The sequence below is a fragment of the Podarcis erhardii genome (assembly GCF_964252035.2).
Source record: "Podarcis erhardii genome assembly, chromosome: 5".
NCBI classification, from domain to species: Eukaryota; Metazoa; Chordata; class Lepidosauria; order Squamata; family Lacertidae; genus Podarcis; species Podarcis erhardii.
The window spans coordinates 79,427,075-79,440,188 of record NC_138509.1 but is presented as its reverse complement, the minus strand read 5'-3'; the positions used below and the strand labels follow the sequence as shown (position 1 = coordinate 79,440,188).

Sequence of the window (13,114 nt, the reverse complement as noted above, 5' to 3'; positions counted from 1 at the left end):
CTGCTCCATGCAGTGGGCAGCAAATCACAAAAGCAGTCACTGGCAAAAATCAGGATGCGGGGGAAACTGTGAAGCCAGCCAATGCCTCTACATAGCTCCATCCATATTTCAGACATTGTGATATATCAGTATAACACAATATTTAGCTGGTGATATATCGCAATGTTGAAAACCAGATTTCACGCAGCCCTGACACACACTTTAGTAATTTTTTTAAATTAAGAGACTGACTGCAATCAGAAGAAAACTCACAGACAGAACACTTCCTTTATACTGTGCAAAATTAAGCATTTTCTCCTTGGCGCATAGGCTGCCACAATGGAATGCCTAGGCACCATTCCCACCCTCAATGGGATGAGGATGATGAGGATAATGATGAAGATTCATTCTATTTCTATACCGCTTTATATTTTAAAGAACAAAGCTCAAAGCATTTTCCAGCACATCAAAACATCAGATAGAACAATCCAGAATAAAACTGTTTCAAGGAAAATATTTAAGATCCTTTTCTAAATGACATTTTGCTTTCCCCAGTCGCCAACCTGTCATGCGGAAATCTCCATGTGGTCGCAACTGGACCTGCAACAGTCGCAAAACGAGTCTGGCACCTGGCTAATTTTGAGCACTGTTTATGGCTCAGGTGTGCATGAACTTGGGCAAGAAAAGATCCCCAAAATTAGGAGCTGGAGTTGGAGAAGGTACTGTTCTGTTGGTCAGGCACAGACACAAGTATTTTTATACTAGGCCTCTACAACCCAAAGGTTTCATGTTACCTAAAGACCTAAACTCACCAGACTTAGGTCCCAGTCTGGTTCCAGCAACCATGGTTCAATTCCTAATATCCATGGCATCAGGGAGCCTTGGATGTCATTTGTGAATAAGCAATCATTCTTGATTTAAGAAATCAAGGCTGCTATGCATCATTCCACGCATGCTCTTAAGGAAGAGGTACGGAATGGGTTCCACATTAAAATACTGCAGTCAGTCATGTGTTGCATGCATCTCACGCTAATCAGTTTGATTTTATAAGAGTGTAACTGGATACAAGATTACAGATTTCGACTGGGTGTTAAGGCAATCTTGTAATGTGTGTGTGTGTGTGTGTGTGTGTGTGTGTGTGTGTGTGAGAGAGAGAGAGAGAGAGAGAGAGAGAGAGAGAGAGAGAGAGAGACTATAACTGCCAAATGCAAAAGTAACAGAGGATTAAATATAGCAATATCCTCGGGGTTTAAAGGTTTGCAGTGTTTATGTACTACATCTGTTTTCAAAACAAAATACAAAAGGCTCTTCTGCCATACAACATTGAAGGGGGATGCATTGAGCGAAGCTTGTTTTTCTACTTCCGTTTACATTCCTTTCCCCTAGTAAAGTAGCACTAACGGTGGCTAACAATATTCCAGAAACTTTTATTTCCTCTCCATTCTCCCTTCTATTTTCCTCCTTCCCCACTTGTGGTCTCTCTCTTGCACGGGACATGGGTGGCACTATGGTCTAAACCGCTTGCCGATCAGAAGGTCGGCGGTTCAAATCCACATGATGGTGGTGAGCTCTCATTGCTCTGTCCCAGCTCCTGCTCACCTAGCAGTTTAAAAACATGCCAGTGCAAGTAGATAAATAGGTACCACTGTGGCAGGAAGGTAAACGGCATTTCCATGAGCTCTGGCTTCCGTCATGATGTTCCGTTGTGCCAGAAGCAGTTTAGTCATGCTGGCCACATGACCTGGAAAGCTGTCTGTGGACCAACCGCCACTCCCATGGCCTGAAAAGCGAGATGAGCGCCACACCCCATAGTCACCTTTGACTGGACTTAACCGTCTAGGGGTCCTTTACTTTTTACCATCCTGTTGCATGCTAACTATGGTTAACATCACAATTTAACCAAACTGAGCCCACAGGAGCACCAGGGTGGTAGTGGCGGTGGAAGAGGCTGAGTGGTGGTGGCTCTGCCCATCAAACCAGGTGCGGTGTTTGATTGGCAGAGATGTCCCCACACCGCGCTGAGGTAAACCAGGAGTGGTGTTTGATTGGCAGAGCCACTGCCACTCGGCCTCTTCCTCCGTTGCCATTGCCAGGAGTCTCAGCTCCGCGGCAGGTTCTGGCTTCGCGGCACGGGCCAGATTTAGGACCCAGGTGGGCCTGACCCTGCCCAGGGGCCGTAGTTTGCTGGCCCCTGTATTATGACATAACTTAACCATTCGCCGTTCAGTCAGCCTGAGCAATAGACAACGTATTCAGGAGAAGCAGCAGCAGTGGTGGTGATGGTAGCGGCAGCCCCTGGGAAAGCAAGCACAGCACCTTCGTTCTCTGGGTGGGGAGGATGCCCGTTTCGTGCCAACATTGCCAGCCCTTCAGCGAATGAGGCAGGCGGCAAACCAAGAAGGTGGCTGGGGCTGGGGTGGGTGGGGAGGAGGACTATTGTCCCCCTCGCAGTGTGCATAGGAATAGATAGATAAGTAGATAGATAAGATAGTCCGGCCCTCCACAAGGTCTGAGGGACAGTGGACCGGCCCCCTGCGGAAAAAGTTTGCTGACCCCTGTCATAATACCATCATGTGGATTCACTCTAAGTGAATGCAGAGTACTGTGGTCAGTAGCTGCAATAGTAGGATTCTACATGGCACATAGTTTCGAATACAACTGAAATTAGATAAAGGGGAAATCATTAACGAGCTAAGAACATTTGAACTGAAAAACTTCATTCAGGAAAGAAGGCTGTGACGGGAAACAAGGGAGGTCAGAATAAAATTATAATGGGCCCTTTTCTTCTCTTTTCAAGATATCAGATTGTGTAGATTAATTCAAATCACAAGCGTCCGCACTGAAATAAATCATCTCATTCATGAGAAGTCTGCAGTTATCTGTGACTGATCAACCAAACAAACCAATTACATGATGAAATATTTTTTTTAAATCATCTCATGATTTGCTTTACTGGCAGTTTCCTGTGCAAGTTCTAGAGATCATGAATACCCCAAATTGAAACAAAGATGAGAGCCCAATCCTATACTAGCCTATTCTGCAAAAGGAACCCCTTCTTTGCTCTAATGTCAAAACACTCAAAACACCAGGACTGGTTTAGCAAAAGTCATTGACATTACTGGTGGGTGGGTGGAATGTGTGGCATGCACATGCTAACTAGCTATGTAAGTAGCTGGGAAAGGAAGGAGGGAAATAAAGGCATCAAATAAATATAAATCAAATCTATATGCCTTACCTTGCCACTATACTATGGAATTCCCTGCCCAGAAAGGCACATCTGGTGCCTTCACTGTACAGTTTTCATCATATGCTTCCTTTACTCTGGCTTTTTGACACCTAAGAGATATATATATTTTAGGACCCAGCTTGGGTGGGACACGGGTGGCGCTGTGGGTTAAACCACAGAGCCTAGGACTTGCTGATCAGAAGGTCAGCAGTTCGAATCCCTGCGTCGGGGTGAGCTCCCGTTGCTCAGCCCCTGCTCCTGCCAAACTAACAGTTCGAAAGCACATCAAAGTGCAAGTAGATAAATAGGTACTGCTCCAGCAGGAAGGTAAACGGCGTTTCCGTGCGCTGCTCTGGTTCGCCAGAAGCGGCTTAGTCATGCTGCACACATGACCCGGAAGCTGTACACCGGCTCCCTCGGCCAATAAAGCGAGATGAGCGCCACAAACCCAGAGTCGGCTACGACTGGACCTAATGGTCAGGGGTCCCTTTACCTTTACCTAATGTTGCATTTTTACATCTCTGAAATCCACCCTAAGTACTTACAGAGAAGGATGGATGGGAATTATCATATTCACCACCATCCAAGATTATTTTGCACTGAAAAGTGAGTATCACAAGTGAATTCAAATGCCATTTGACCAGGTGATGTTAAAAAAGCTTTTGCTGTGGCAGAGGCAAACACGAATGCCCAAGTAAAAAGTGCAATTTCTACCACAGGGCTCTGAAGATCAGCTAAAGATTGATTTGGACCTTCCCATCAAAATATTCTCAGAATCAGCATACTCAGGGATAATTAACAATTTAAGGCAAACAGATTCCCAGCATTAAATGAAGTCCGTTCGACATGCTTGACACATACATACACTCACTCATCTCAATTCAGAGAGCTGTTCTGAGTTCACACATGCCAATGTTCATACAGAATTCTCCCCCTGCCCTTTTGTTTCTAAGTTGAGAAACTTAGTGGTGGACATGGAAGGTCATCCATACAGGAGCAGTTCTCTGTATCTAATGCATCTTCCCACAGCCCATCTGCCACATTCACTTTATACAAGGCAAATCCACTGGTTACATCGTGTGGAGAATATTTCTTATACTTTCCCTAGTGACAGCTATGTGTTTAACTTATCACGATGACTGTTAGTTGTCAAACCTCGTACCTGACAAGGCTTGGTCATAACAAACGTCCCCAACGTGGAACTGGCAAGAGGAAGTAATTGGGAAATTGATTCAAAGATGAATGTGGAAAGGGGGTGAGGGCTCAGTCTGGCAAAATCATAACGTTCAAGTTCCCCAAAAAGAGCAGCAGCACGCACTCACCCACCTATGAGCACAGACTCCCAGGAAACTACAGCTGATCAAGGATAATTCAGTTTCCCTAACACTGTGGCGCTGTGGGTTAAACCACAGAGCCTAGGACTTGCTGATCAGGTCGGCGGTTCGAATCCCCACGACGGGGTGAGCTCCCGTTGTTCGGTCCCTGCTCCTGCCAACCTAGCAGTTTGAAAGCATGTCAAAGTGCAAGTAGATAAATAGGTACCACTCCGGCGGGAAGGTAAACGGCGTTTCCGTGTGCTGCTCTGGTTTGCCAGAAGCGACTTAGTCATGCTGGCCACATGACCCGGAAGCTGTCTGCGGACAAAAGCCGGCTCCCTCGGCCAATAAAGCGAGATGAGCGCCGCAACCCCAGAGTCGGTCACAACTGGACCTAATGGTCAGGGGTCCCTTTACCTTTACTTTAACACAAGGAAGGGGGACAGAACAGGCCGTCTTCATCTGCACACATTACACCAGGCTTCTCCAACCTGGTACCCTCCAGATCTCTTGGACTACAGCTCCTGTCAGCCTTATGCAGCATGGTTAGTGCTCAAGGATGCTAGGGCTTGTAGCTATGTCGAACTGGCACCAGAACTGCCACTGAGTTTGTGATTTGGATGTTATGACAGGGATCAGGAACTGTGACCCTCATAGGTGCTGTTGTGATTCCAGCTCCACAGTCCCAGCCAGCATCACTAATGGTCCCAGATGTTGGAAGTTGTAGTCCAACAGCATCTGTTAGGTACCAGGCTAGGGACGGCTATATTATATACCACATTGGTACCCACGTTCCATGGCCATAAAGAAGAAACTGGGGAGGCATCATGGAGAAAGCTAAACTGCTACCAGCAACCATCTAGAATGACATAACCCCTAGAAAAGTTTTGAAAGAAGGGGGACAGTCCACTAGCATTCTAACTGGATAACCCTAGTCAGTGTCAGTGAACACAGCAGACTTATAAAAGATGCCATAGAGAACATCTTGCTCATCGTTCCTCCTGTCAGAAAGCATTTAGAAAACTCCAGTATTACCAGGCGTATGCAGCTAACAGCAAACAAGCTTTCTTACATGTTATACACATGCATGTTTTTAAAAGGGAGGGGGCAGGCTGCATTCCTGTACAAAGTGAGTTACACAACCCCCCTTGACTTCAATGGGCTCACAAAACCCTGCACAGAATCAGGCTGAAACAAAGGCAAAAATCGTCAGAAGATTTGTGCAACAAGTAAGGAGTTCAAAGCTTCCTTATGTAGATGAAGAGACTGGAGAGAAATCTACTAATATAACAGGTTCATAGTCTGGGAAAACTTTCTGAAAACTGAACACTTTCTCAGACAGCTCAGGCTGCAAAAAAATTTTGTGTTGCGACCTGTATACACTTAAGCATTGGAAGTGCAAAGAAAAAGTAGCTGAACCTTCTGCGGAGAAATGAGAAAACAGAGCAGAATTACTAAGAACATGTCCAATAAAAATTCTACGGTTGACACAGTTGGTGTTAGCTGGTTGCGTGCTGCGTATTCTGATCACTCTCACTCTTACTCAAACAAGATTATTTCACTCATTCACCCCCACCTTGCAAAATTAGGTGGGTTACATCAGCTAGGCAGCCACCGTTCTCTACCATACAAAATGACCCACCAGATCAGAATACTGCAAGTTTATAAAGGTAAGCAAGGCATTTACAAGAAGGCAATGCCAGCCTTTGGAACAAATGCTCACTGGAGCAATCTATCAAGAACATGCGATACCTTTGTTAAGAGTGTTATTGAGTCAAGGTTTTCCTACTGGGATCTGGGAAGGATCTGAGAAGCTGCCTCTCCCCCGCCACACACACATCCTACCTGGGTCACTCAGGTGTGTGTGTACAAAGACCTGCCAATAGTGCCACATGTCCCTTTGGTGAAGCTTGCTGGGACCAGTTCTCTGGAATTCTCGTCTCAAAACAGCATTTGAAATTAGCCAGGCACATTTTGCACCTGGCTTTCGACCACTTGCGACCAAGTGAAGATGTCTGGGCACCAGGATAGTGCCTGATATCTCCACCATCTGGAGGTGCATGCCTGGGGATCCTTGGATCTGGACTGCTTTCACCACATTAACACCCCATCCTGTAAAAAGCTATCTGTTATATTTTATCTACACAGTCGGAAAATGAATTTCTGGAGCCAAAATGCTTTTTCTGTGCAGCCTGAGCAGCAGGAAAAGAAAAAGAGGTCGGAATAGGCCAATATATATGTGGACTATCCCTGGATCAAGTTGCTTTTCTTCTTTAAGTTCTCAAAGCTCTTAACCTAGCTCAAGGTTACCATCTGAACTAGCCAGATGTTTAACTGAGAATCAATCACAGTCTGTCCATCTAAGACTTTCGAGCTGTCTTGCCCCAAAATAGCAACCAGACGTTTTGCCAACTGCAACCCATTTGGCACCTAGCTTATCTCATAGAACGGGATATCTCATAGAATCATTGAGTTGGAAGGGAACCTAAGGATGATCTAGTCCAACCCCCTGCAATACAGGAATATATGCTGCTGTCCCTTATGGGATTGAACCGGCAACCTTGGAGGTTGTCAGCACCACGCACTAACCAACTGAGCTACGTCTTATTCATCTTGAGTTTCCAACACTGCCTCAAAAGTGAAGCAACTTCCAACACTGTGCTGTTTTTTTAATGTGTTTTCTTTTCTCCCGTGCCTTCTCAAACCAGTCTATTTTATTTCTGTTGCTTTTAATGTTTCTTGGTCTTCATAAAATCATAGGACCGTAGAGCTGGAACCAGGTCATTTAGCAATGGGTTTTACATTTCTATTTCTGTACACTGCTTGGGCATTCTCTGGACACTTTATAAATTATGAAATAAACGATGTCTCTTCCATACCATTAATGCCTTTAATCTGAAACATTTGCTCAGTGGTAGAGCATCTGCTTTGCATGCAGAAAGTCCCAAGTAGGCTTGGGAGCATCTCCAGGTAGGCCTGAGAGAGACCCATGTCTGAAATCCTGCAGACCTGGTGTGTGCAATACTGAACTAGCAGGACCAATGGTTTAATTCAGTGTTAGGAAACTTGCTACACTCCCCTTCCCCACATTATTTGAAGAGCCAGAAAAGGGAATTCCAAGGGAAAGAGATTGTGCCCATTTGATTCAGTCTAGACAGGATAGACAAATAGGATTTTGGCTATTTCCCCCCACCATCTAGTAGCATATTACCAGTCTAGTAACGTCTCTGCTACTAAATCAAATGTACGAAGTTTTCTCTAACAGGAAAAAAGGCCATGAGGTCTGACTCAACAGACATAAGCCATTCCAATCCACTTATGTCCCTGCTTATTATTTATTAAATGTACACATCATTAGCATCCTCTGAAATAGCCTAATATTGGAGCGCATCATTCCTCGGTCTGCTTGGTAAAATATAAACTTTATTGCTTTTGAACCAATTCCAGCTTTGCCATCTATACAGAACATCAAAGTTCTGAAAACTCTTATTTGGGAATTAGGGTTGCATTAGAGACACAGACTTGTAACATATTTGCTGTATCAAAAAGGGGGGAAGTGTTGCTTTCAAGTTAAGTCTGGGGTGCCCTGGGGAACAACCATCAGACAACACAGAAGCAATTTGGTGATACGAGGGAAGCTTTCCAAAGGTGAACCGGGATAGTTGTCTCCACCCCACCCACCCCTGACCCATGCTCAACCGGGAAGGAAAGAGCAATTCCTCCAAGACTTCTTACCGTGCCAGTATTAAAACTTCAAAATGAGTATGCTTTCAAAACGTCCCTGTTCTCAAAGTTTCTCAGACGGGTTAGACACACTTTACAGACAAGCATGCACTCAAAAGTAAGTGTTTGTGTGTGTGAGCGAGAGAGAGAGAGAGTGTGTGTGTTGTGCAAAGCCTTTGACCATCCCCACAAGCAGAGTTTAAGGGGTGTTACGAGAACTTACAGGCAACTGTAAAAGTACGAGAATGCAGTAAAGAAAGTATTAATTTTTTTTACCGTGGCAGAGCCCACCACACTTCTTAAACACTGTTTCCGTCAGGTACAAATGTTCACACACATATCCTCATCTAAAAGGGGGTTGGGGGGTAACTGCCCCATAACAGACAGCTGACATTGCCTAGGCTTATAAGGGGAAGAGGTCTTTTGAAAAGAATCAGACTTGGGCAAAAGTTCTTTATCTCTCCTCTCCCCCCCCAAAAAAAATAATAATAATCCAGCCCGCTCTGCCAGTGGCATAGAAGTTGATTGCCTTCATTTGACCAGTAATAGGGGTGGGTGGGGGGCAAGAAAAGAAAGAGAAAGAGAAAGAGGGGGGGGCTCGTTCTGCCAGGCAAGGAGGCAGCAGCCGCAGCAGCAAAAACAGCCCATGTGGGGCAAGTGGCAGCGGGAACGCGCCTGGAGGGGAAGGGGAGGGACTACCGCGGACTTTGGGGGCCGGGCGCTCGGCGAGCTCCTTCCTTCCCGGGTGCCCGCGCTGGGGGAGGCGGGTGCCAGCCACCCTCCCTTCCTCTTCCTCCCCTCCCCTCCCCCCGCGCCTTTTCTCCCCATGTGCCCGGCGAGAAGCAAAAGCGGGACGCCGCGCAAAGGGAGAGGGAGAGGGGTGTCGTTCCTGAAGAGGCGAAGCTCCGTGGGGGTGTTTGCCTGGGTGGGGGGCCACCCTAGAAGGAGGTGGAAGCCGCGCGGGGAGCCGGGCTCGCCCTTCGCCCCAGATGGCTCCCGCCTCCGGCGCGACGCGCCACACACAAAGCCCCCCGGAGGAAGCTCGCCCGGCAGGGCCGCGGCGCCGCTCTCCCTTCCTCGCTCTTCCCCCTTCGCCTCCCCGTCCCTCCCGCCGCCGGCGCCGCGGCACTGACCTTGGCGTCTCCATTGCACACAGCCATAGAGCCGGCCGGGGTTGGAAACGCCGGAGGCTTGGAGGGGGACGAGCTGCTGCGCGCCCGGGTCCGTGTGCGCAGAGAGGGCGCCGGGAAGCAGCGCGCAACGAGGCGGGCGGGAAGGAGGACGAGGCTACCGAGGGGCCGCCGCTCTGGCTGCTGCTGCTGCTGCCGCCGCTGTGCTGCCTCTCCGCGGCCGAGATGAGCTAATCCTGCCCGCCCGCCCCGCCAGGACGCGCCGCCCGCGAGGAGGAGCCCGGCGCCCCGCGGACCGCCTTCTTCGGCGCCGGGCGGGAGAAGGAGGGCAGGAGCGAGAGCGGCGCGCCGAGCCCGCCCACTGGCGGACGGAGAAGGCGCGGGGAGGCCGCCGGGGGAAGGGAACGCAATGCTATCCAGTTATAGAAAGAGGGAGACTCGCCCGTGGGGTGTCCGCGCGCCTCGAGGAATAAAGGCTAGCATGAAAGGAGGGAAATGCAGATTTTGGAGATTTTTTTTTTGCCCCGCTTAGAGGGCCGCGATCCTCGGCACGCTTTTTTTACCCGAGGGTAAATGCAGCCAGATGCAGTTGCGCCCGGCCGGAGGGGAAACGGGAAGAGGGGGATTCCTACCAAAAGTCTCGAGGCACGTAAAGGGTTAAAAAAATATGTCACGGCATCAGCTTTGAAGAGTCCGCGAAAGCCATGCCACCAGAAAATGGTCTTTGGGGTGTCTCGATCTTTTTGTAACCCGCCCATCTGGCTGGCTTGCACCAGCCATTTTTTAGCAGTCAAGCGGTGTATAAATGTTATGCAGTAAATAACTAAGATGCACCCTGCATAGCAGGGGTGAGGAAGCTGAGATCATCCGAGTTGTTGCTGGACTTAGACTCCCATCAGACCCGGTGGTCACAGATGATGGGAATTGTAGTCCCAGAGGGTCTTCAGCCTTTGATGTGCTGCTTAAGGCAACTAACCGAATGGCCAGATTTCCTGCCTCCTTCCACCATCCTATCAGGGTTTTCCAAAACTTGGGTCTCCAGCTGTTTTTTTGGACTACAGCTCCCATTATCCCTGACCACTGGACCTGCTGGCTAGGGATGATGGGACTTGTAGTCCAAAAACAGCTAGAGACCTAAGTTTGGGAAAGCCTACATAGATCAACTAAATTTTGTTTTGAAGGTACCACAAATGGGGCAAGAGTCAGGGTATAAATATCAAAAAAATTATTTTATATCTACTTTAGCTTAAAAACCAAAAATTTGTCCCCCTGTCTTGTGATTACCTCACCAGGAACCTGCTTACGAACTTGAACGTACATTGGCCACAGGCTCCATCCCAGGATGTGTCTGAGGCAAGTACATAGTCCTCAAGAAATCTGAAGCAAAAGGGAAGCAGGGTTCTTGATCACAACTTCCTAATTTAGTTATTGCATTTATAGGCCACCTTTTCCTCTTTTGTATATATAATTTTTATTAAATTTCCTGTTTTACAATTTAGAGTATTCATTTAAACAAATTTAATGTATCAGTGACTTCCCCTCTTATCTTTCCATGGTTCATTTTGCATAACATAAATCCCTGCATATTTTACATAAACTAAACCATTCAGTATTCCATTATTACATCCATCAAAACTTATTTACACTGTTGAATTTATCTTAATGCTGCCAACGATTTCAAGTGTACACAATTTCCTCCCATATATTCAATAAACATTTTCCAATCTTCTTTAAACGTATGTTCTTCTTGTTCTCTTATTCTATATGTTAGGTCTGTAAGATGCACATATTCCATCAGATTAAGTTGCCATTCTTCTTTAGTTGGGGCCTCACTCATTTTCCATTTTTGGGCTAACAAAACACGGGCTGCAGTTGTGGCATACATAAATAACCTTTTTTGACACCTGGGAATTTCCGTCTGAATTATCCCCCCCCCCCAAAAAAAAAGACTGGTTGTTTGATTGTTTTTTTGGGAAGTGCTTTGAAACAATTTTTTCAATTCATTATAAATTATTTCCCAATAGTCTTTTACCCTTTTGCAGGTCCACCACATATGAAAGAACGTACCCTCAACCCCATTGCATCTCCAGCACTTATCTGATTCAGTGTTATACTGTACATCTTAGCAAGCCTATTCAGAGTTAAATACCATCTGTAAATCATTTTCAAGTAGTTCTCCGTCATATATGCCACCTTTTTCTGCAAGGAGCTCAAGGTGGCATACATGCTGTAACCCTGATTTAATCCCCACAACAAACCTGTGAGGTAGGTTAGGCTGAGAGTCAGTGACTGGCCCAAGGTGAGCCGAGTGTGGATTTGAATCATTGTCTCCCAGCTAATAATCAGACACTCTAACCACTATGAAATGAAAACTGCCATACTATCCCCTAAATTTGGTGCTGTGGTCTAAACCACTGAGCCTAGGGCTTGCCGATTGGAAGGTCGGTGGTTTGAATCCCCACAACGAGGTGAGCTCCCATTGCTCGGTCCCTGCTCCTGCCAACCTAGCAGTTCGAAGGCACATCAATGTGCAAGTAGATAAATAGGTACCCCTCCAGCAGAAAGGTAAACGGTGTTTCCATGCACTGCTCTGGTTCGCCAGAAGCAGCTTAGACATGCTGGCCACATGACCCAGAAGCTGTACACCGGCTCCCTCGGCCAATAAAGCGAGATGAGCGCCGCAACCCCAGAGTTGTCCGCGACTAGACCTAATGGTCAGGGATCCCTTTACCTTTTACCACGGGGTGGGTGGGTGGATGTGTTTGTGTTGTACCTCTGCTCCAGGGACTTCATCATGGAATACAGTACCTTGGATGCTATCCACTTGAAAAAGAAAAAGGAAAACATTTTTGCTGGCACCAAGACAAGTGTAAACTGCCCCGCTCCCACGTTGTTCCCTAAGAGCAGCAGTTTAGGCTTTGGGTCTGCAGAGGCAGAAGTAACAAGAGATCTAAGGTGGCATAATGGACAGTACCACTTCAGACTGCAGGTGGTGGTGGGTGCCTTTCAGGATTGCTGCCTTGCGTCAAAGAATAATAATTCCTCCCCTTCAAGTCCCAAATGAGTACAGCTGGGAACACTCTGAGCTAGACCTCCTCTGATGTGCTAGACTTTTGCAAGTGTGTGTGGTGTTTTTTTTAAGGAAACATTTTAAAGGGCCATCCCCGCCTGCAATATGAAATGGCACACTCAGCTCTGCCACCACATCAGAATTCTTCCACCTCACAATAGCTCTGTTTTCACCTTTGTTATGTATTCTGAGAGTAGGAGCAGGACCCTGCTGGCTGGCCTGCCTCCCTGGTCTCCTCCACATGTTCAGATGGAAGGCGACAACAGGCGCTATTGTGCACAAATAGGCACTTTATGTACCTGGTGCAATAACCCTCTTCATGTGTTATGAAGGGGCAGGCAGCAGCGTTGAGAGGCCTAGCTCTGCCCTTTCCTGGTCATTTGGGTTACCCTCAATTTGCAGTGATTGCCTATACATGAGGCTCCTTATGCACTTTAGAAACCTGGAAAATCAATGTTCTGGGAGCCTCCACAAGTGCTGAAGGCCCGCCTCCCACCCCTCCACTTCAGACCAGTTACCCTCCACAAGTTTAGGGCAAGGGCAGCGGTAGCGTGCTTTTCCTTGCTGCCCACCGCATATGTTTGGTTTACTCTGAATCATAACACCCGAGGGGGGCTTGTGTGCATTCAATCGTACACATGCAGAACCCTTTCTCATCACCACTTGAATG

At 47.2% G+C, this 13,114-nt stretch overlaps 1 protein-coding gene across 2 annotated transcripts in view; it reads right to left on the bottom strand.

Annotated features, from left to right (window-relative positions):
* Positions 1-12,327, bottom strand: part of GMPS (guanine monophosphate synthase) — a 54,915-nt gene extending 42,588 nt beyond the window's left edge. Inside the window, exon 1 of one of the 2 annotated variants that reach the window (XM_081862418.1) lies at positions 12,183-12,327. In XM_081862418.1, coding sequence (XP_081718544.1) covers positions 12,183-12,221 — 39 coding nt within the window. In that variant the 5' untranslated portion in view covers positions 12,222-12,327. Of the gene's footprint in view, positions 1-9,377; positions 9,544-12,182 lie in introns of those variants that run through there. The other variant, XM_081862419.1, reaches the window with a different exon arrangement.
* Positions 12,328-13,114: the final 787 nt, after the last annotated feature.